Source organism: Felis catus, chromosome D1, assembly GCF_018350175.1.
Source record: "Felis catus isolate Fca126 chromosome D1, F.catus_Fca126_mat1.0, whole genome shotgun sequence".
NCBI classification, from domain to species: domain Eukaryota; kingdom Metazoa; phylum Chordata; class Mammalia; order Carnivora; family Felidae; genus Felis; species Felis catus.
The window spans coordinates 71,030,684-71,053,436 of record NC_058377.1 but is presented as its reverse complement, the minus strand read 5'-3'; the positions used below and the strand labels follow the sequence as shown (position 1 = coordinate 71,053,436).

The 22,753-nt window shown below is 40.1% G+C and overlaps 1 protein-coding gene across 11 annotated transcripts in view; it reads left to right on the top strand.

The window, feature by feature from the left end:
* CYP2R1 (cytochrome P450 family 2 subfamily R member 1) overlaps positions 1 to 22,753 on the top strand; it is a 168,053-nt gene extending 145,300 nt beyond the window's left edge. For 7 of the 11 annotated variants that reach the window (XM_045038996.1, XM_045038993.1, XM_045038994.1 and 4 more), the window contains 4 exons: positions 13,806 to 13,947; positions 17,400 to 18,032; positions 18,660 to 18,989; positions 20,043 to 22,753. In XM_045038996.1, the coding sequence (XP_044894931.1) occupies positions 13,806 to 13,947; positions 17,400 to 18,032; positions 18,660 to 18,989; positions 20,043 to 20,218 (1,281 nt within the window). In that variant the 3' untranslated portion in view covers positions 20,219 to 22,753. Of the gene's footprint in view, positions 1 to 1,265; positions 1,737 to 2,810; positions 2,898 to 10,533; positions 11,008 to 13,805; positions 13,948 to 17,399; positions 18,033 to 18,659; positions 18,990 to 20,042 lie in introns of those variants that run through there. The other 4 variants (XR_006586413.1, XM_045038998.1, XM_003993015.6 and 1 more) reach the window with 4 other exon arrangements.

Sequence of the window (22,753 nt, the reverse complement as noted above, 5' to 3'; positions counted from 1 at the left end):
GACCTATTTTGGACTTCTGAGCTCAAAAACTGTATTATAATAAGTTTCTGTGTGTGTGTGTGTGTGTGTGTGTGTGTGTGTGTGTGTGTGTGTGTTTTAAGCCACTGTTTGTGGTAGTTTTTACAGCAGCAATAGAAAACTAATACATCTCCTTATCATTTCATCTAAGTTCAAATGTCATCTTCTTAAAGAGACATTTCTTAATATCTCACACCTGCTAAAGTATCTCACTACACACTTATTTTTCATTTGATTATAATCATCTAAAGATTTTTTTTTTTTTTTTGAGAGGGAGACAGAGACAGAGCACCAGCAGGAGAGGGGCAGAGAGAGGGAGACACAGAATCCGAAGCAGGATCCAGGCTCTGAGCTGTCAGCACAGAGCTCGATTGCGGGGCTCGAACTCACAACTGTGAGATTATTATGACCTGAGCCTAAGTGGGCCCTTAATGACTGAGCCACCCAGGCACCTCTGATTATAATTATCTAAAATTATTTTCTGTTTATTCCTCTTCCTTTTCACAAGAATGTAAATTCTAGGAGGGTGAGGACTTTGTTGCTCTTTTCACCTATGTATCTCCATTGCTTACGATACCACTACATGATAGACATCCAATAAATATTTGTTGCATGAATGAGCTTTAAGCTAACGACCGTAACACTCTTGCCACTGCTGAATCACAACTAGAAGACACCTGTTAGAAGAGTCCCATGCCTGGGTAGGTCCTATGTTGCAAGAAACTGCTCAATAGAAAGCAGGAGTAGAAACATACCAAATGGGAATTAACAAATAAGCAATCAGTTGCTTAATTTTAGCTAATTTAGAAAGCTTGAAGACTAAGTACCATCCGTGGGCAACTTCAGCCTAATGAGTCCTCTGCCAAGAAGTAACCAGTTTGGGAAGACCAGAAAGGGGTGAAAAAATACATGATTAATTCAGGTTACCTACATATTCCGTAATCACAATCCTTAGATCACACACACAAAAATGCTGACCAAGGGACAAATGAGTAAAACAGGGCAGATTATTTTCTTTGTATGTTGATGAGGCAGTTCTCAAGTGGAAATTTTTAAGATTATCAGGTTTAGCTCAAAACTGAATTCGGATAATCTTTGAAATTTTGTCACTCTTAAATAGTTTGTTTAAAAGTTCCTTATTTAATAATTCCTAAAAAGACTCCCTCAGAAAGGGCTGGCAGCAGCCCAGTGGGGAAGGCTGTCTCCTTCGCCCTGCCCTGGGGTCAACACCCTGGAAAAGGCCTTCAGGAGATCGCCTAAGAGCCACGCCCAGATCCAAAGGCTCGCACCCGCCTCTGCACTGTAGACTCTGAGCGGTACAGAGCTGGGAGTAAATGTCGCGAGCGGCCAGAGGACTCTACGCTCAGCCAGCCAATGGCCAGGGAACGGGGGCGGGACCTCGGGATGTCCGGCTAATAGGAGCACGGCGGGGCAGAAGGGCGACCCCACTCCACGGCGGTGGGGGTTCGTAGCCCCAGCCCCCCGCCCGGGCAATGTGGGGCCCTCAGGGTGCCGAGGCGTGCGTGGCGGCGCTCGGAGGCGTGCTCTTTTTACTGTTCTTCGCGTTTGGGATCCGCCAGCTGCTGAAGCAGAGGCGGCCCACTGGCTTCCCTCCCGGGCCGTCGGGGCTGCCATTTATCGGCAACATCTACTCGCTGGCCGCCTCAGGCGAGCTGCCCCACGTCTACATGAGAAAGCAGAGCCAGGTGTACGGCGAGGTACAGCCCGATGGGCTACGGGCAGGGAGGGCCCGGGTGTACCTCCGGGGTGGACCTGACGGCGGCTCCCAGGCCCGAGCTGTCGTCCCCAACCCTCTGTGCAAGTGACTTGAAGGGAAACCCCGCCCAGCCAGAGTCCCCACCCTTCCAAAGCCCAGCGGGATCCAGCTGGGCCAGGCCCCCAGCAAGGGCGCGGATGTCGTGCTCCCACGCCTGCGCGGTGGAGTTCCGGCTTTTCTTTTCTCTTTTTCTTTTTTTCTTTTTCTTTTTCTTTTTCTTTTTTCTTTTCTTCTTTCTTTTCTCCTCTCGCGGGAGTTAGGCGTGTATTCGGTTCTACCCACGGATTCTTGCGAAAATGAGGCTTTCGAAGTGTAAGCCCTGGTTAATGTTTTTAATAGGAAGTTCCTGAATGTTTGCATCTGAGGATGCCTGGTCTAGGCGTCTGCTGTGGGGGGTGGGGGGTGGGGATGTAAGAAAGCGCAGGTGAAGGCCCTTGGCCAAGATGCGCTCTCGAAAATTCATTGTGAAAGCGAATGAATTTATGAACAAAAATCGATGCGGAGGCCTACAACGCAGAGCAGTGTCGCCCTGACCAGCCAGGAGCATCTTAGAAAACACTGAGCCAGGTGCCCAATGGTAAACTCACGACCAACCGCAGGGCCAACTTCCGGCCTCTCCCACTAACCACTTACAGTGTCTCCCACTGTCTAGAGAAGGAAAGTTTGGCACAGAAATGCTGAGTGACTTGCAGACAGCAGCTAGGCCCCTCCATGCAGGGGACAAGGCTGGGAATCAAGCTTGTGATTGGAAAGGTGTCCTGACCCCAGAAGGAGACAGAAGTTTCCAGAGCATCGGCCCTGGCTGAGCTCACCTGTTATGTTTCGAATCCATCCATTCCTATGCAGCAGGAAGCTAGGCTGTGTGCCAGGTGCTGGAGATGTGGTGAGGAAGGCAGACACGGCCAGTTTTCAGGGAGTTCGAGCCCACTGAGAGAGCAAATCTAGATATCGACCACAAATTGTGAATGCTTAGAAGGAAAAGTAGAGCATTGCTGTTTGGCAATTGTGATTTCAGGTTGGGGCTTAAAACCTTATCTGAACCAGTGTTTACAAGAATTACCCTGGATTTTGGTACCTCGGTAACCGTTAACGTTGTTAAAGGGTAAGTGGACTTAGGTAAAGCAGATGTATGTAGTTCTTACATTTTTTTTGTCAGCCTTCCGGTTCTCCAGGAGTTGAGTGTATTTCTGTGATTTCCATTGAGTGTATATGAGCTCTGGTATGTGGGTACAAAGCATCATGAATTCTTTTTTTTTTTTTAACTATTTATTTATTTAGAGAGAAGGAAAGAATCCCAAGCACACTCCACACTGTCAGTGCAGAGCCCATTGAGATCATGATCTGAACCAAAACCAAGAGTCACTCAACCAACTGAGCCAACCAGGCACCCCTGTTCTAGAGAAATCATAAGATGTGAAAGGAGGCATGAGCCTAGCAGTTGAGTCCTCTTTTGTCAGATAAAACTGGACTTTTTCCTCTCTGAATGTTAATTTTTCCTCTTGTGTAATGAGAATAATGACTAGAAACAGTTAACTGCTTCTCAAATGTTCTTGGTTATAAATTGCAGAACAATTTATTAGGTCTACAACATAAAAAGTATATTTAAGCTAATTATGTGAAACACTGTCTTGCAGAATAGGAAGTTTTTCATATATAAATATTTGAACTGATAGGATCATTGTATTTACAATGAACATTCTTTTCCAGAAGGGGGTAACCTGAGTTTCCTATCAAAATAGATTACAAATTATATGAGACTTCATTTTGGGATAAGTAGATCTGGTTCAATGGATTTAAGAATTTGGCATGAGTAATTCGTTTTATTGCTGTTACGACTGAGGTGACCATGGTTCTTTACAAAGAGGGCAATTTTACTGGAGGTGGTAAAATCAAGTAGTGCTATTAAGTACAGGAAGAACAGAGGAAGAGAGGAGAAAAAATGAAAAGGATGTATGCATTGAAGAGTAGATAACTGTTTGCCTGACTCTGCCCTTACACTTAAGTTGAAAACTACCTAACATATTGAAAACCACACCTAACATACTAATTCTTTCAGCTCTAACAACATTTGATCCTTTTTTTTTTTTAAGTTTATTTATTTGTTTTGAGAGAGAGACAGTGCGAGTGGGGGACAGAGAATCCCAAGCAGGCTCCGCACTGTCAGCACAGAGCCTGACTCGGCTCCACCTCACAGAACTGTGAGATTATGACCTGAGCTGAAACCAAGAGTCAGACGCTTAACTGACTGAGCCACCCAGGTGCCCTGATCCTTTTTTTTTAAATTGTAGTTGACACACAATGTTAAATTTTAGGCATAAAGTGTAGTGATTTAGCAATTCTGTGCCCTATGCTAGTCTCACCACAATGTGACTACCATCTGTTACCATGCATTGCTATTCTAGTACCATATTCCCTATGCTGTACCTTTTATTCTCATGACTTACTCATTCCATAACTGGCAGCTTGTACCTCCCACTCACCTTCACGCATTTTGTCCATCCCCTCATCCCCTCCCCTCTGGCAACCACCAGTTCTATGTATTTATGGGTCTGTTTCTGCTTTTGTCTTTGTTTTTAGATTCTACATATAAGCAAAATCGCATATGTCTTTCTTAGCATAATAGCCTCTGTGTCCATTCATGTTGTCCCAGATGGCAAGATCTCATCTTTCTTATGGTTGAGTAATAATAATGTGTACATTATATCACGTATTCATACTTTCATATATTGATGGACATTTAGGTTGCTTCCGTATCTTGGCCATCGTAAATACTGCTGTCATGAACATAGCAGTGCATGTATCTTTTTGAAACAGTGTTTTCAATTTCTTTGGACAAATACCCAATAGTGGAATTACTGAATTGCATGCTATTTCTAATTCCGATTTTTTGAGGAACCTTCATACTGTTTTCCACAGTAGCTGCACCAATTTACATTCCCACTAACAGTGTACAGGGGTTCCTTTTTCTCCACGTCCTTACCAATATTTGTTATTTCTTGTCTTTTTGATACTAGCCATTCTGACAGTTATAAGGTGATATCTCATTGTGGTTTTGATATGCCATTTTCCTGATGATTAGTGATGTTGGGCATCTTTTCATGTGTCTTATGACGTGTGTGTCTTACGTGGAAAAATGCCTATTTGAGTCCTCTGCCCATTTTTAATTGGATTATTTGTTTTACTGGTGTTGAGTTGTATAATTTCTTTATCTGTTTTGGATAGCAAACCCTTATGGGATATACAATTTGCAGATACCTTCTCCCATTCAGTAGGTTGCCTTTTCAGTTTTCTTTTTTTAAATGGTTTCCTTTGCTATTTACAAGTTTTTATTTTTTGATGTAATCCCAATAGTTTATTTTTGCTTTTGTTTCCCTTGCCTGAGGAACATATCCATAAATAAATTGCTAAGGGAAATAACCAAGTGAATACTCCCTATGTTCTCTTCTAGGATTTTTATGATTGTAGGACTCACATTCAGGTCTTTAGTCTAGTTTGAGTTTATTTTTGTATGTGGTGTGAGAAAGTGGTCCAGTTTCATTCTTTGCATGTATTGGTCCGGTTTTCCCAACACCGTTTGTCTTTTTTCCCATTGAATGTGCTTGCCTCCTTTGTTGTAGATTAATTTTATATTAATGGGTTTATTTCTAGGCTCTCTTTACTGTTCCATTAATCTGTGTGTCTGGGTTTTTTTGCAGGATCATAGTATTTTGATTATTATATCTTTGTAGTATATCTTGAAATCTGGGATTGTGATACCTCCAACTTTGTTTTTGTTTTTCAAGACTGCTTTGCCTGTTTGGGGTCTTCTATAGTTCCTTACAGATTTTAGGATTATTTGTTCTAGTATGTCTAGTTCTGTGAAAAATGCTGTTGGTATTTTGATAGGGATTGCATTAAATCTTTAGATTGCTTTGGATGGTATGGACATTTAAACAGTATTGGTTCTTCTAGTCCATTAGCATGGAATATCTTTCCATTTGTTTGTGTCATCTTCAGTTTTTTTATAAGTGTTTTATAGATTTCAGAGTACAAGTTTTTCACCTCCTAGGTATTTTATTATTTTGGGTGCTATTATAAATGGAATTGTTTTATTAATTTCTTTTCCTGTTACTTCATTATTGTGTATAGCAATGCAACAGATTTCTGTATATTGATTTTGTATCCTACAGCTTTACTTAGGCATCTATTACTTCTAATAGTGTTTTGGTGGGGTCTTTAGATTTTCTATGTATAGTATCATGTCATCAACAAATAGTTTTACTTCTTCCTGCCAATTTTGGTAACTTTTATTATTTTTCTTGTTTGATTATTCTGGATAGGACCCCAGTACTATGTTGAATAAAAGTGGTGACAGTGGACATCCTTGTCTTGTTCCTGATCTTGGGGAAAAAAGTCTTAATTTTTCACCATTGTGTATGATGTTAGCTGTGGGTTTGTTATATATGGACTCTATTATATTGAGATATGTTCCCTCTAGTTGAGAGTTTTCATTATGAACAGATGTTGAGTTTTTTCAGATGCTTTTTCTGCATCTGTTGAGATGATCTTCTCATTTTTATCCTTTATTTTGTTAATGTGGCGTATCACATTGATTGAGTTTCGAGTATTGAAACAGCCTCGCATCCCCAGAATAAATTCCACTTGATCATTTTAATTAATTTTTAAATTTGGTTACTAATATTTTGTTGAAGATATTTGGTTCTGTGTTCATCGAGGATATTCGCCTGTAGTTTGGGGTTTTGTGTGAGTGTGTGTGTGTGTGTGTGTGTGTGTGTGTGTGTTGTGTGTGTGTGTTTGTAGTGTCTTTGCTGTTACTATCAGGGTAATGTTGACCTTGTAGAATGTATTTGGAAGTTTTCTCTCCTCTTCTTTTTGGAACAGTTTGAGGAGAATAAGTGTTAACTCTTATTTAAGTATTTGGTAGAATTCACTTGTGATGCCATCAGGTCCTAACTTGTTTGTTGGGAGTTTTTTGATTAGTCATTCAGTGTCATTATTAGTCTATTATTAGTCAAAATAAGTCTATTCAGATTTTCTTTTTGTTTTGGAAGATTATATGCTTCTAGAAATCTATTGCCTCTAGGTCGTCCAATTTGACATATAATTTTTCATAGTAGTCTCATAATCCTTTGTGTTTCTTTGAAGTTAATTGTTACTTTCCTCTTTCATTACTGATTTTGTTTATTTGGGTCATCTTTTTTTCTTCATGTGTCTGGCTAAAGGCTTATCAGTTTTATTGATCTTCTCAAAGAACCAGCTCTTGTTCATTGATCTGTTCTGTTGTTTTTTTTAAGTTTCTATTTCACTTATTTCTGCTCTGATCTTTATTATTTACTTCCTTCTACTGGTTTTGGTTTTTATTACTTATTTTTCCAGCTCATTTTGGTGTAAGATTAGGTTTTTTATTTGAGATTTGTCTTGCTTCTTGAGTAGGCCTATACTACTATAATCTTCACTCTTAGAACAGCTTTTACTGCATTCCAAAGATTTTGGCCCATTGTGTTTTCATTTTCATTGGTCTCTATGTATTTTTTTTATTTCCTCTTTGATTTCTTGGTTGACCCATTTATTGTTTGGTAGCAGGTTATTTAACCTCCATGTATTTGTGTTTAGGATCCTCGTATTCCACCATCTTCCTCAGAAGTCAAACCTACTTTGAACAGATAGATTGGTTATCTCCATTGCATTTAGTTCTTTTTCTCACATTTTGTCTTATTCTTTCATTTGGATCGTACTCTCCTGTCTTTTCATTTTGCTTGACTTTCTGCGTTTGTTTTTATGAATTAAATGAATAGATACTGCTCCTAAACATGGGTGGAGTGGTCGTGCCTGGCGATTTTGGCTGGATGGCTGGAGCTGTGGCTGGTGTGGGCTGGAGGTCCTGGGCACTCTGCTGGAACGACTGGAGCTGCAGTGGGCATGGGCCTGAATAGTCCAGGGGGTCTTCACACAGAGAGCTCCCTGGCAGGACAGCTGGAACTGAAGAGGTTGTAAGCCGATGGGCTCCTGGGGCTCTCCACACAGAGAGCACCCTGGCAGGACAGCTGAAGGTGAAGTAGGTGAAAGCAGGGATGGATGGGTGTCCCAGGGGGATCCCAGGACCCTGTGAGCAGGGGGTGCCCTGGCAGGGTGGCTAGAGCCAAGGCAGACATGCACAAGGAGGTCCTTGGGCCCTCTGCATCAGGGGTACCCTGGCAAGTCATCTGGCGCTGAAGTGGTGTGGGCCTGGAGTATTCCAGGGTGCTTTGCACCTGTCACATTGGTGAGACAGCTGACTAGGGGTATCTTGGTGTGTGCTGTGCTGGGGCCTCCTTGTTGGGATGGCTTGGGCTGGTGTGGGCTAGGGGCCCAGTGCTCACTGAGGCTGCAGGCTGGCTATGGTGCCCAGCCCCTGCTCCTTTCTATGCTGTCAAGGTGGAGAAGAAATGTAAACCATGGCACTTGCCATTCCTGATTGGGCAGATTTCCAGCAGCTCCCCTGTCATTTGGCAGGGTTATAGGGCTAGTTTATTTATATTCTAGTTGCCCTTTTAAACCATGGGTTGTTGGTTTTTTTTTTTTTTGTCTGTGCCCCAGACAGGCAAGTCTGCTCTCAGCCCCTTAGTACTGTCCCTCCCCACCAAAATTCACAGCATTGGGGGTGGGGATTCCCTTTGTTATTGTGTCTCCATCTCTCTTGTCATTCTTTATGTGGTCGTCTTTTGTTGTATAGACGCTGTTTCGGGATGGGGGGTGGGGGTGGCGCCTGGGTAGCTCAGTTGGTTGGGCATCCAGCTCTTGATTTCAGCTCAGGTCATGATCCTAGGGTCATGGGATTGAGCCCTATGTCGGGCTCTGCACTGAGCATGGAGCCTGCTTGAGATTTTCTCTCTTTCTCTCTCCTTCTGCCCCTCTCTCCCATGTTCTCTCTCTCTCTCTCTCTCTCTCTCATTAAAATTAAAAAAAAGAAAAAGCTACTCAGTTCTTCAGGAGGAATTGCTTTATAAATAGGTGTAGATTTGCTGTGGTTTTGGAGGAGGGGAGTTCCAGGTCTTCCTATATCTTTGTCTTGGACCCTCCCTGGCAACATTTGATCTTAGTTGTGAAACACCCTAAAGGTCTCTCATTGCATTACTGGTATTTTGCAATTCTGATGAAGTCTTACCATTAGTACAAGTTGTTAAATACTGTACCTTTTTTGAAAGTAGGAGGAGACTATTATCTCTTACACTTCTGAGAGGCTGTGCAAGTTGTTTATAGGGCTTATTTGTAAATAGAATCTTATTTTTCCACTCTCTTCTTAATTTGGAGATGTGTGCTCACAGAAAAAGCCTGGACTTGAAAACTGCGTGTGAGAAATGACAGTCACCTCAAGTGACACTTACTTTTATGTAATCTGTGAATTCAGTTCTTTTTTTATAAATCTTGAAGGGAAAATAACCAGTACTGGGGTCTCATACATTCATTTTAAAAGTAATCTTAAATGGAAATATACCACATCAAGAAGTATCATTTCCTTGGAGATTCACTCTGAATGTGTAAGCTTCTGCAGTGACTTTACTCTTAATCCAAATTTTGAGAAGCATTTCTTAGCTAGCAAAGGTAGTAAAAGTATTTTTTACAGATTATTTTCAAGTAATGAATGTAAGGACCATAAAACAATCCCTTACTTTAAGACAAGTAGATGTGGCAGCTTATTGACATATTTACACAGAAAGCATTTATTGAGACTTTCATGCAAGGCACTGTGTGAGATTCTTTGGAAGGTTCAGAAGATGAAAGATGAAATCCCTGATTCTGTGGAGTTTATAATTTAGGAGGCAATCAGGAGACAAGAACATTCCAGGTTTCTGGTTCAAGGTAGTATTAAGTAAGTGCCACGGAGGTATCTCAGCTTGTGCTGTGGTGGTTCAGAGGAGAGAGAGAGGGAGAGTGCACCAAGAAAGGCTTCAGTGGGGGTGTTCCCTAACGACTTGGTATGGTTTGAACAGTATGGCAGTGATGGGAGGCATCTCAAATGAGAAGACAACCCAAGCAGATGTGGAAAAGTGTGTGGCAATCATGTTTCATCATGACACTTTCACATACCTCTCCTCCTAGTCCTTCACCCATGATATTGTATAAGTGTGCATAAATGTATGTCTCTACTGCCAGTCATTAATTCAACATATATTTAACAATTGTCAGCATCTGCTCTGTACTGTCCTGGGGTGAAGATAATAGTAGCAAACACAACTGTTTTTTTTTTTTAATTTTAATTTAAAAAAATTTTTTTAGTTTTAAATATTTATTTGAAAATTTATATTTTGAAATGAAAATGATGTGCAACTTAATTGTGTCATCCATAGGGTGGTTATGAAATTTCTTTTTTTTTAATTTTTTTTCAATATATGAAATTTATTGTCAAATTGGTTTCCATACAACACCCAGTGCTCATCCCAACAGATGCCCTCCTCAATGCCCATCACCCACTTTCCCCTCTCCCCCAGTCCTCCATCAACCCTCAGGTTGTTCTCAGTATTTTAGAGCCCCTTATGTTTTGCCTCCTTCCCTCTCTGTAACTTTCCCCCCCCTTCCCCTCCCCCCGGTCTTCTGTTAAGTTTCTCAGGATCCACATATGAGTGAAAACATATGGTATCTGTCTTTCTCTGTATGGCTTATTTCACTTAGCATAACACTCTCCAGTTCCATCCACGTTGCTACAAAGGGCCATATTTCATTCTTTCTCATTGCCACGTAGTACTCCATTGTGTATATAAACCACAATTTCTTTATCCATTCATCAGTTGATGGACATTTAGGCTCTTTCCATAATTTGGCTATTGTTGGCAAACACAACTGTTAAAAATCCCTGCCCTAGTGTAGCTTACATTCTCCTGGGGGCTGAGCGGAGGGGGGGAGATGGGCAATATAAATACAATAAGTGAAGTAAATATGCTGGAGTACAGAATATGAAATAAACTAAATTAAGGCAAGAGAGAGGAAGAATGCTAAGGGATGAAATTTTAACTGGGTTAGAGCAGGCCTCACTGCAAAAAAGAAGGCCTTTGAGCAAAAGCTTAAACTATAAGAATAATCAGGGAAAGAACATTCCAGGCCAAGAGAACACCTACAAAGGCCATGAAGTGGGAGTATGCCATGTCAAGAATCACCTATTATGAGACAAGTTGAGAGGCTGTTATGATAACATAAGGGAGAAAATGAAGATGGCTTAGAGTATCAGTGATGGAAGGGTAAGAAATTATCATACACTGTTTACATTCTGAAAATAAAAAACAACATGGCTACTAAGAAGTGATGTGGGGCTGGAAAGAAAAATAGGAGTCTACCTGGGCAGCTCACAGGCAGTTTGGGTCCTGAAGAGCTGGAAGGGTGGATGGAGTGGTCATTAACTGAGACAGTGAAAAATTGTGGGCAGAGCTGGTTTGTAGGGAAGGGAAGAAACTTAAAGTTCATAGACTAACTTCTAGATGAGAAGGAAAGTGTTTCACAAACCTTTATCAAAAATCCTTGAAAACAGCATATATCAGAATAGTTCAAATAACAGTTCAAATAACAAATTCCCCAGTTTTACCCTCAAATAGGGGACCACATTTTTGAGGAAAAGTGGATTGTGTAACAGTCTTCTCAAGCCATGGCTCCTCCTTGGTTTTTATAATCCATAGTGTCCACACCTGATAGATAGCTGTACCCTGCACTATGACCCTCATGTTTGTTCTCCCTCCCTATTAAGACACTTTTCAATCCCAGGGTTTTCTACCATCCTGTGAAATCACCAGTCTGCTTTTTTTCCTATTTTCTAATGCCATTCTTTCATGCTGTGATACTGTGATTTATAATAAGAAATATATATTTGGTCTTTGTCCCTTTCCTGGAATATACTTCCTAAAGTCCTTGGAATTTCCTAAGTGATTAAGGTGTCTTTTGTTATTCTTAACAAGCCCCTTTCAACCACATGGGAGTTTATGCTAATGAAGTAATTTTTTGGAAAGACCCTAAATTGGGAGTTTATTACCAGGAGAAACAAGCCTGATTAGAGGGTTGGAACTTTCAGTCACGCCTCCACTACCTCTGGGGAAGGCAGAGGGCCTAGAAGTTGATTCCATCACCAATAGCCCATGTTAATCGCGTCTAGGTAATAAGGCCTCCATAAAAATGCCTGAATTACAGGGTTCAGAGAGCTTCTATGTTGGTGAACAGGTGGAGGTGAGCAGAAGATGGATAGCATGCCTGGGGAGAGCATGGAAGCTCCACTCCCCTTACCCCATACCTTGCCCTATGTGTGTCTTCCACGTGGCTGTTATGTCCTATAATAGGCCGAGTTATGTCCTTCTATAATAAACCATTCATCTAGTAAGTAAAATATTTTCCTGAGTTCTGTGAGCCACTCTAGCATATTAATCAAACCCAAGGAGGAGGTCGTGGGAGCCTCTGACTTAATAGCCTTTTGGTCAGAAGCACAGGACTTGGGATGGGCACCTGAAGTGGAGACGGGCAGCAGTCTTGTGGGACTGAGCCCTTAACTTGTGGGATCTGACACTATCTCCAGGTGGATAGTGTCAGAATTGGGTTAAATTCTAGGACACTCGGCTGGTGTCCCAGAATTGCTGAGGTGTGGAAAACCCTCACGTCTGGTTGTCACAGTGTTACAGGAGAGTATTGGGAATAGAGGAGGCACACAGGAGGTGTTTTTTCCTTTATAGCTGTTAAAATTACACTGCTGGGAGATGACTTCAAGATCATTCCATTACTGCTTTGGGAGCCGAAAGAGTCCCACCTTTTGCTCAGCTGGTAGCCGTTCCCTTTGCGCTGAAACTCTCACACTGCCACTTTTGACTGATACCACTGCTTGTCCACACAGTCCATGCTACTTCCCCAGGGTTCTGGTGTTCCTGCTGCTCAGTTGGCAGAACCTATCCTGTGCCAAAGACTCTGTTGCTCAGTTGGTTGCTTCTGTTACAATTTGGAGATTATTTGGAGGTTTCATCACTTTTTTTTTTTCCCAGTAACTACTTCCGCTGAACTTCTGTTCTCTGCTAAACCTCCTGGGTTTTTGTTTGTTTGTTTGTTTGTTTTGTTTTGTTTTTTACGAAGTCGTGTGAACCATGGTTAAATCTGCTGTACTTATTTGCACAGAGATGAGGCTTGACTAAGTATTTTGGTTCTAAAATGCTCTCAGCCAAGCCCTGAGAGGGTGAAGATAAGCCATCTTTGCACCCCACTGATAAAGTAGCATTGCTCCCTCGCTGGACTAGTCTCTTATTGTGGACTAGCTAGACTACAGAGGTGTTTCATTGTACATGAACCTGAGGTGAAGCACCTGAGGAACTCCAGCAAGGAAAGGATGGATATTCTGTCTTGCCTTCCCCTTAGCTGAGCGGCATCCACCTGTGCCTATGTGGTAAAGGCCTTTTCTCCAAGGTCACATTCCCTGAGAGGCCCTCCTTGTTGACTTCATGGAATTCAGGGACCCAAATACAAATGAGCCCAGTTATAATATGTTCATATTTCAAAGTTATCTCTCAAGTAACCCCGTCCCCTACCTAAGCTTGGAGTAATAAATAATATGTAGATGGTGTTGCTTCCTCATTTATCTTGGAAATAAAAAGAGATCCCTAGATATCATTGAATGTATTAAGTTGCAATGAATCTTAAAAGAGCATCTAAATCAAGTATCATGTTTTCTTGGGCAACCCTGAAGCCCAAAAAGGTTAAGCGTTCTGCCCAGGGTCCTACATTTGTTTAATGACAAAGCTTAAACTAGAACCCAGGCTTCAGGAGCCCAGTACTCTTTTCATTACACCATTTGTAAGATTATGTCTCCAGGCACTGACTCGGTAATGAAATCATAGTGTTTGATACGCCTTGTAGAGAGAAGGCATTCAAACCATTGTCAGTTGAGTAAAAGATCCTTCCGTTTTCAGGGAAGTAACAAATGCTGGGAGAGCTGGACTTAGCACATGTGGATTTCCGTGGTTATATTGGTCATACATTTTGCCATTTACATGTTGTTGTTCTCTTCTTCTTAAAGATCTTCAGTTTAGATCTTGGAGGAATATCAACTGTGGTTTTAAATGGCTATGATGTAGTAAAAGAATGCCTTGTTCATCAAAGTGAGATTTTTGCAGACAGACCATGCCTTCCTTTATTCATGAAGATGACAAAAATGGGAGGTATGTGTATTTTCACTTGTTTAGTGATTTACTATTTTAAATTACATTCCTTATTCTATGTAAATTTAGTACATAGAGTTTGGATTCTGTTGTACTGAAAAACAGGAAATAATTAATTTAGGTTATAGAACCTCATATTTGAAGACCTTTCAGGTCTGACAGCCATATTTTAGACCAATTCATGCTGATTCTATTGTAGTAATCCAGTCTGTAATATTATAAATAATGTTTTAAAGAATTAACATTTAATAATAGCTTCAAGTTTTGTGAAACATGTTAGGAATACACATATGTGCATGCACACTTGAATCAAAAGTATTTTTTAAAGCCTGTCTTGAATACTTGATGACATTTTTACTGTCATTTTGCTTGTAGAATATGAAGCAGCCTTTCTTAACTACATATGTAGTTAATGACACGTAAAAGAAGAATTGTGGGATTTATGTAAAGGACTAGCTTCTGTTTGATTTAGTGTTGATCAGTGTTGGGTGATTCCATATTCAACAAGAGAGAAAGGCTGAAAGTTAATAGGTTGGTGAGCAGAAAGCCTAAACTAGAATGTTGAAGTCAGATACAGTGGTTTTAATACTTAATAGTCTAAGAGTTATACAATAATGGTGTCCAATATTCTCTAGTTTAATGAGAGCTCCACACTTAATTTCAAAGAAAAATGTAACAATATTTTGCTTACATAGACTAAAAATAAAGACATTGAAGAGAAAATAAAAATTAACCATATATTAAATCACAAAACAAAAAAACTAATGCAAGGAAAATACCAGTTGTAAAGGACAAATTCTCAGGCAAGAGTATAATGATATTTGAAAGCAATAAAATAAATAAAACACAAATTTCCAGCCTCTTAAATACTCTTCTCAATAATAATTAGGTCAAAGAAGAAATTATACCACAATTATAATAGGAGACCTTTAAGGAAATTGTGAAAATGAAAGATAATGTTAGCAGAGCAGTATTTGGGATGAAGTATAATACTATATATTTTTCAAAGCTATAGATTTATAGTTTGGACTGTTTTTATTATAAAGAAAGTTAAAATAAGCATTCAACTTGATGTTTCCAAAAAACAGGAAGACAAACAGAAGTAGAAAATTATGTGTTATTTTAAGATACATATGCACTGAATTTGAAACTGGAAATAAGAGCCACCATTAGCCCACTCTTTGAGTGAAAGTTGCCCGGTAGGTGGGCGCAGCCTATGCTTGGCCAGTGTAGAGTTATAACAAGGCTCCTCTGAACCTTCTTGTACATGTGTCCCATGTGCATACATCTCTCTAGGGCTTGCTCTCATCCCAGTGCCTTTGCACTAGCTGTTCCCTCTAGAGCAGTGATCTTTCCCTGGATATCTGCTTGGCTCACTCTCTCATGTCCTATATCTTTACTTATGTCACTTTCTCAGTGAGGCTTTCCCTGACCACCCTGTGTCTCCATCTTTGCTGTATAATTTGTTTGTTTGCCTCTCCTCACTAGTATGTAAGGTCCAGAGGAGTAGGGATCTCTGCCTCTTCCATTTACTGCTAGGTCTGTTACCTAGCACACTGCCTGGAACACAGTAGGTCTCTATAAATACATGTTGAATGAGTATTTGTTGAATGAATAGTCATCTGGAAACATAGAAAAGACAACTATGGGAACGTAAGATTATTACATAGCACTTCAGACCCCTTATGTACGGTTAATGTTATTATAAGTTCCAAATTCAAAAACTGTTGCTGAAATGTAAATTTCATAGGTACCTCATGTACAGGAGAATGTGACATTTTTTGTATTAGGTACATGTATGTACCAGTTATGAATGAAATTTTAAATAAAGCACATGTTACATAAATGTATATGCTAAAGATGTTTTCCTCTTGATAGGCAACTTATTTTTTTTAACTTTTTGCAAATCACCTTTTAAATTCAAGTATAATTAACTACAGTTATTTTATAACTACAGTGTTATATTAGTTTCAGGTGTACAATATAGTGATTCAACAATTCTGTACATTACTCAGTGCTCATCATCATAAGTGTACTCTTAATCCCCTTCACCTATTTCACCCATCCCTCCCACCCACCTCCCCTCTGGCATCCACCAGTTTGTTCTCCATATTTTAGAGTCTGTTTTATTGTTTGTCTCTTTTTTCTTTGTTTTGTTTCTTAAATTCTACATATGAGTGAAATCATACGGTATTTGTCTTTCTCAGACTGACTTATTTTACTTTCATAATACCCTCTAGATCCATCCATGTTGCAAATGGCAAGATTTCATTCATTTTTTTTTTTTTGTGGCTGATTATATTCCCTTGTATATATACCACATCTTCTTTATCCATTCATCCATCAGTGGACACGTGGGTTACTTCCATATCTTGGCTATTGTAAATACTACAGTAAATGTAGGGGTGCATCTTGATAGTTAAGTTAAAGGGAATATATTCCCTAGTAGCGACATGAGAAGAGCAGAGTATACTGTGAAGACTGAAATTTTAAGGCAAGCAATATCAACATTGGAAGTTTGAGTTTCATGTTTGCCCTCTGTCCCTCTGTCTTCATTTGGGCTGCTTTAATAAAAACACCATATAGACTTAGTATCATAAACAACAAACATTTATTCTCACAGGTCTGGAGGCTGGGAAATCCAAGATCAAGGTGCCAGGAGATCTGGTGTCTGGGAAGAGCCTGCTTCCTGACTTGTAGACAGATGCCTTCTCCCTGTATTCTCGCATAGCTGAGAACAATCATCTCTTCTTGTGTTTCTTGTAAGGGCACTAATCCAGTTCATGAGGCTCCACCCTCATGACCTCATCACCTCCCCAAAGGCCCAACCTCCTAATACCACCACACTGGGGGCTAGGCTTCAACATATGGATTTTGTGGGGACACAAACATTCAGTTCTCGGTATCCTCCTTTAGGCTTGAGTATTTCCACCACATTGACGCCTCATTCAGCTTTCCTTGGCCTCTTCAAGAGTTACCTTGTGTAACATATGCTTTTAACAGGAGGATGTCTGTATTCTAAAACCTAGACTCTTAATGCAGAAGATTCCTAATCCTTGAAGGATGATTTTCAGCTGTTTGTTTAGTCCAAGATAAAATTTTGCCCATGGAACATGCAGTCATTTGTCGTTTATAGATGAGGGGTATAGTAATAGTTAGAGAATACAGGTCTAGTTCACCCAGGATGAATTACATAAGACTGTCCAGTTTCATGTGGTGGGAGAATTACAGGTCTTTTCTGCCTGTCCCCAGATAAAAAGTAGACAAGCTTTATCTGTTGACAGTATTCTGTGGCTAATGAGTAGCAGAGAACAGGGCTTAAAACCACTAGGTTTATAGAAAGAGAATTGGAGAAGAATGACTGACCACCCTTTTTTACTCCATAGCGTTTTCAGGTGTTAGATACAGGAATGTTGGGATGATCAAATTTTTTAATACTTTTGTTTTTTCAGGCTTACTTAATTCCAGATATGGTCGAGGATGGATTGATCACAGAAGATTAGCTGTAAATAGCTTTCGCTATTTTGGATATGGTCAAAAGTCTTTTGAATCTAAAATCTTAGAAGAAACCAAATTTTTTATTGATGTTATTGAAACATACAAAGGTAGACCTTTTGACTTGAAACAATTAATAACAAATGCTGTTTCAAACATAACTAATCTGATCATTTTTGGAGAACGATTCACTTATGAAGACACTGATTTTCAGCACATGATTGAGTTATTCAGTGAAAATGTGGAACTGGCTGCCAGTGCCTCCGTCTTCCTGTATAATGCCTTTCCATGGATTGGCATCTTACCTTTTGGAAAACATCAACAGCTATTTAGAAATGCAGCTGTGGTCTATGATTTTCTCTCCAGGCTTATTGAAAAAGCTTCCATCAACAGAAAGCCTCAGTTACCTCAGCATTTCGTTGATGCTTATTTGGATGAGATGGATCAAGGTAAAAATGACCCATCATCTACTTTCTCCAGAGAAAATCTTATTTTTTCCGTGGGTGAACTCATCATTGCTGGAACCGAAACTACAACCAATGTGCTACGGTGGGCAGTTCTTTTCATGGCCCTTTATCCTAACATTCAAGGTGAGGATTCTGTGGACCATATAGGGCTGTCCTTACATTTAGGACTCACACATGTCTTAGAGTCTTTGGCTGTGTACAAAGCATTTTACTTGGGAATTTCTCCTGTACTAGCCGAGAAGAAAAATATTTAATAGTTGTAAAGAGTTTCACACATCTGTTCTCCCAAGTCATGTAAAAACCTCAGATAGGTCTACACCTATTTTGTAAATGAGGGAAAAGTCTAAATGGCTGCCTTGCCCAAGTTCAGCCACTAGAAGTGGCAGAGCTGGGACCTGAACGCCAGTTTCTTCAAGTCAGATTTTATGTTTCATTATTTCCCTGGATGAGGGTGATGTTATTCCAATTGTAGGGTTGTTTAATTTTTATTTGTCTTACTTTCAATTGTTAATTTTTTATTACTTTCAGTGTGTTTTTCACAACAAAGTTACTCAGAGCATTGGTTTCTGGTAGCACACAATATATGGCATATGGTCAAATAGAACTCCCAGATGATGAAAAATCTGAACCTGGTTGTCCCCATACCCTGTTGACTTATTATAGGTTATCCTTTGTTTTGTCCCAAAGAGAAATTACTTTGGCTATAATTCTAAGAATTGCATAATAACTTGAACACTTTTCCTCTGACAGGACAAGTTCAGAAAGAGATCGATTTAATTATGGGACCCACTGGGAAGCCTTCTTGGGATGACAAATGCAAAATGCCTTATACCGAGGCAGTTTTGCATGAAGTTTTAAGATTCTGTAATATAGTGCCATTAGGGATTTTCCACGCAACCTCTGAAGGTGCAGTCGTACGCGGTTATTCCATTCCTAAAGGCACGACAGTAATTACCAATCTTTATTCTGTACACTTTGATGAAAAGTACTGGAGAAACCCAGAAATATTCTATCCTGAGCGTTTTCTGGACAGCAGTGGCTATTTTGCCAAGAAAGAAGCTTTGGTTCCTTTTTCCTTGGGTAAGAGAACTTTCACTGGGGCATAACTTCAGGACGGAGTGTAATGACGGTTGCTCATGTATGACATCTTAATCTAAAGCATTCCATTGTAGAATTAAAGATTCCAACACCAGAAACACAACATTGATTCTTACAGGAGAGAATGGTTTAATTGGAAGTCATTTACACCTGTTTCTACTCAACGCTTAATTTTGTAACTAGAAAGAAACTGTTGAGAAGCTCTGGCTTCTTCTGAAACTTTTTTGCTTGTGGATTTTGGCTTGTAAGCAAAACTTACAGAGCTAGAAGTCCGTAACAGGTAACTTGAGAAACTGAGACCCAGGGGAAGAAATGACACCATAATTTGAAGTAAAATGAAAACACAGCTCTCTTGGCTCCTAGTTTATTATACCTCATCTCCAAAAATACGGCTTCTGCTGTGAAAAAATACACAGATCACAAGATCCATGGAAAATGGACTGAAAACTCTTCCTTTAATTGGGGAAGGGTTAGCATTCAGTCATTTGAAATGAAATGAGTTTCTCCTGGATCTAGAGAACAAAATGTCATACCTCAAATTCAGTCTTTCATGGTGTATCTTGGTGTATCTGTGTTGCAACATGAAAGGGAAGTGTGGAAGGGGATTCATAAGCTTACAGAAGTCCATGATCTGACAAAAGAAGGTAAAGAAATGGGCTCTGAGAACTGAAGTGCCAATTTTTATTCTTTCTAATAAACATAACTTTCTTTAAATTCCAGATTTCCTTAACGGTACCCACATATTAGATACAAATTTTGGTAAATATTGTGGATTTTTTTTAATGTTGATTTATTTTTGAGAGAGCGACAGAGACAGAACGTGAGCAGGGGAGGGGCAGAGAGAGACGGAGACACAGAATCTGAAGCAGGCTCCAGGCTCCGAGCTGTCAGCACTGAGCCCGGCGAGGGGCTCGAACTCACTGAGCTGAAGTGGGACACTTAACCAACTGAGCCACCCAAGCACCCCAATATTGTGGAGTTTTAAAAAAAATATGTTTTGTTGTTTTGTTTTGCTTTGTTTTGTTTTGTTTTTAGGGAGAAGACACTGTCTTGGAGAACAGCTGGCTCGGATGGAAATGTTCCTGTTTTTTACAACATTGCTTCAGAGGTTTCACCTGCATTTTCCACATGAACTGGTTCCAGATCTGAAGCCCAGATTAGGCATGACATTGCAACCCCAGCCCTACCTCATCTGTGCAGAAAGGCGCTGAAAGTGCGTGGATGTTTTCTGGGAAAAGGCTATCTGGTTGCCTTTTACCTCTGAACCTTGTTTATCTAATCAGTGTGCGCGTTTGGACAAAAATCACAGCATCATAAAGCCAAATGAACACAGGTGTGTCTTTGAAAACAGTACTAAAGCAATAATAAGCATTAGCTGTGTTTTTTTTAAAGCTTTTATGACTTCTAGGGCAGAATTATCTGTGGAGGAAAACAAAGGTGCAAATGACAGGTGTTGCTTAAGTAAGAAGGGCCGTGGATGCCCTAAGCAGAGCCTGACTTTTCAGCCTCTTCTTGAACACCACGTACTTCTCATCCTTTCTTAATTCCATCTTGCTCTGGTCCTGGGGTCCCTGTTTCCGAATGCCAGTGCCAGCCCCCTTCTGATCAGGTATCATCATTAACGGGTAGTGTGGTATGCGTCCAGTTTAATAGAGGACTGAAGGAGAAATTAGAACCCAAATAAAGGAGTTTGGAGTACAGAGGTATTTTAGACATGGTGGCAGATAATAGAAGAAATATCTACATATTTTAGAACCTGCCAATGCTTTCAAGTCTTGCTCCCTACTATACCTTCATAAGAATTGTGTCATCTCCTTATAAATGAGGGTCCCTGTGACCCCTGAGTATTCATCCTCATAGCATCAGTTCCGTAGAAGGAAATTGCAATAATGTAATTACAATAAAAATGACCCCCAGAAAGTGATTATTAATTCTTCACAGGCACAGACATTTTTCCTAGTACCACTCTTTTCCTAAACCAGGCACAGGTCCTAAAGGTTGAATCATTTTACTTGTAGAGGTCTCTAGTCATTTCCTTGGATTGCTGTATTTTCCTGAAGATAATACTATATAAATCCAAAAAAAAAAAAAAACATGCTTTAGAGTCAGGGTAAATGTATACATTGGGACACTTCAGAGTGATGGGCTTCTGTTAATAATGATGCCAGGAAAATGTGTGAACTGTGACTGTCCTGATCAAACTGCTCTGTGTATCTACCCGTATATAGTTTTTTAACAAGATTTCTTCCAAGATTATACATCAAGGGTTTCTGCTCGTATAACTTGGCTCATGAGTACTTGCAGCCTTGTATGTATATATACAACAATGACTTCTGTTAAGAATATGAATTTAGGGGTGCCTCAGTGGCTCAGTTGGTTAAGCGTCTGACTCCGGATCTCAGCTCAGGTATTGATCTCAGGGTCGTGAGACTGAGCCCTACATTGCTCTGTGCTGGGTGTGGAGCCTACTTAAAAGAAAAAAAAGAGAGAATATGAATTTAACCTTAGTAACTTCATCTGTTGAATATTTCCAAGTGTGATGCATCAGGAGTCTTTGCCTTTCTGGCTTATTAAGATGTTTCTGGTTGCAGGAGGGAAAAAGTCCTGGGTAGATACACTTCAATGGGACATTTGGAGGTAGTATGGCAGTTTTAGGGTGAGTATGTCCTACGTGCTCCATACTACAAAGATCTGCTTGCTCACATCCCTCGATTTGGCTTCCCAGATGGCATCAGCTTTATCTTAAGGCAGACTCGTGGAAGTACATGTGCTTTGTTCTCCTCCTTGTAGAGACATGGGAGCTTTTCAGATATTCCCCCAGAACTGTTCTTTGTGTCCCATTGGTCCTAACTAAGTTACATGCCCATCTTTTAAAACTCTGTCTTTTGAGTGGGATTATGGTTCACTTAGGCCTGACTTCTAGAGCCCGTGATGGAGTTGGCTTCTCCCAAAGTACATGTGCTACCCTGGGGAAGTATAGTTACCTAAACAGAAATAAGGAGAGTTATGAAGAGAAGAGGAACTCCTGACTAGCAGACCAATTACAATGTCCACTTCACTGCCCCCTGACCACTTGCTAGGCCCAGCAGCTATCCTACCTGCCTCCCTGCCTCTAGACAGATGTGTTCATTCAAGTTGCTTTTTGATCTTTCTCTTCCTTTGATGAGCAAATCTCTCATCCCTGGGCCTCCTGCTTACTGTCATATCTCCTCTGAATGCCTGAGGTGAACTTCTGAGACTGGAGATTCTGGAGGGTTGGTGGTCTTAGCAAAGAAATTTACTGAACTGGAATGGATTGTAATCAAAATTAAGGAGGCTTCTTTTGCTCCTGAATGCTACCACTATTTCTTTTAGGATGACCTTCATAAACCTACAGAGAATGAAAAACATACTGTTTATTTTCTTTACTTTGTACCCATTTCTTACGTTACATTTTTTCTTACTGAGGTCAGTGCGAACTTGACAAAATCATTTAAAAATGTAGATTCATAACTTGTTAAATGTAAAAGAGCTTTCATCTCATTGTGCTCATTTTATAGCCAAAGAAATAGGAGTTCAGAGGGAAAATGATTCCTGTAGTTCATAGCAGACACATGTCCTTCATCCCTATGCTTTTTACTCCTAATGATTTATACTGTGCTTTACAGTTTATAAGGTTGTTTTTCAATATACTGTCAACTCTTGACTATTTGGAGCCAATTAACTGTGGTAAAAAATAAAATGCTGCCGTTTTTGAAAACTATAAA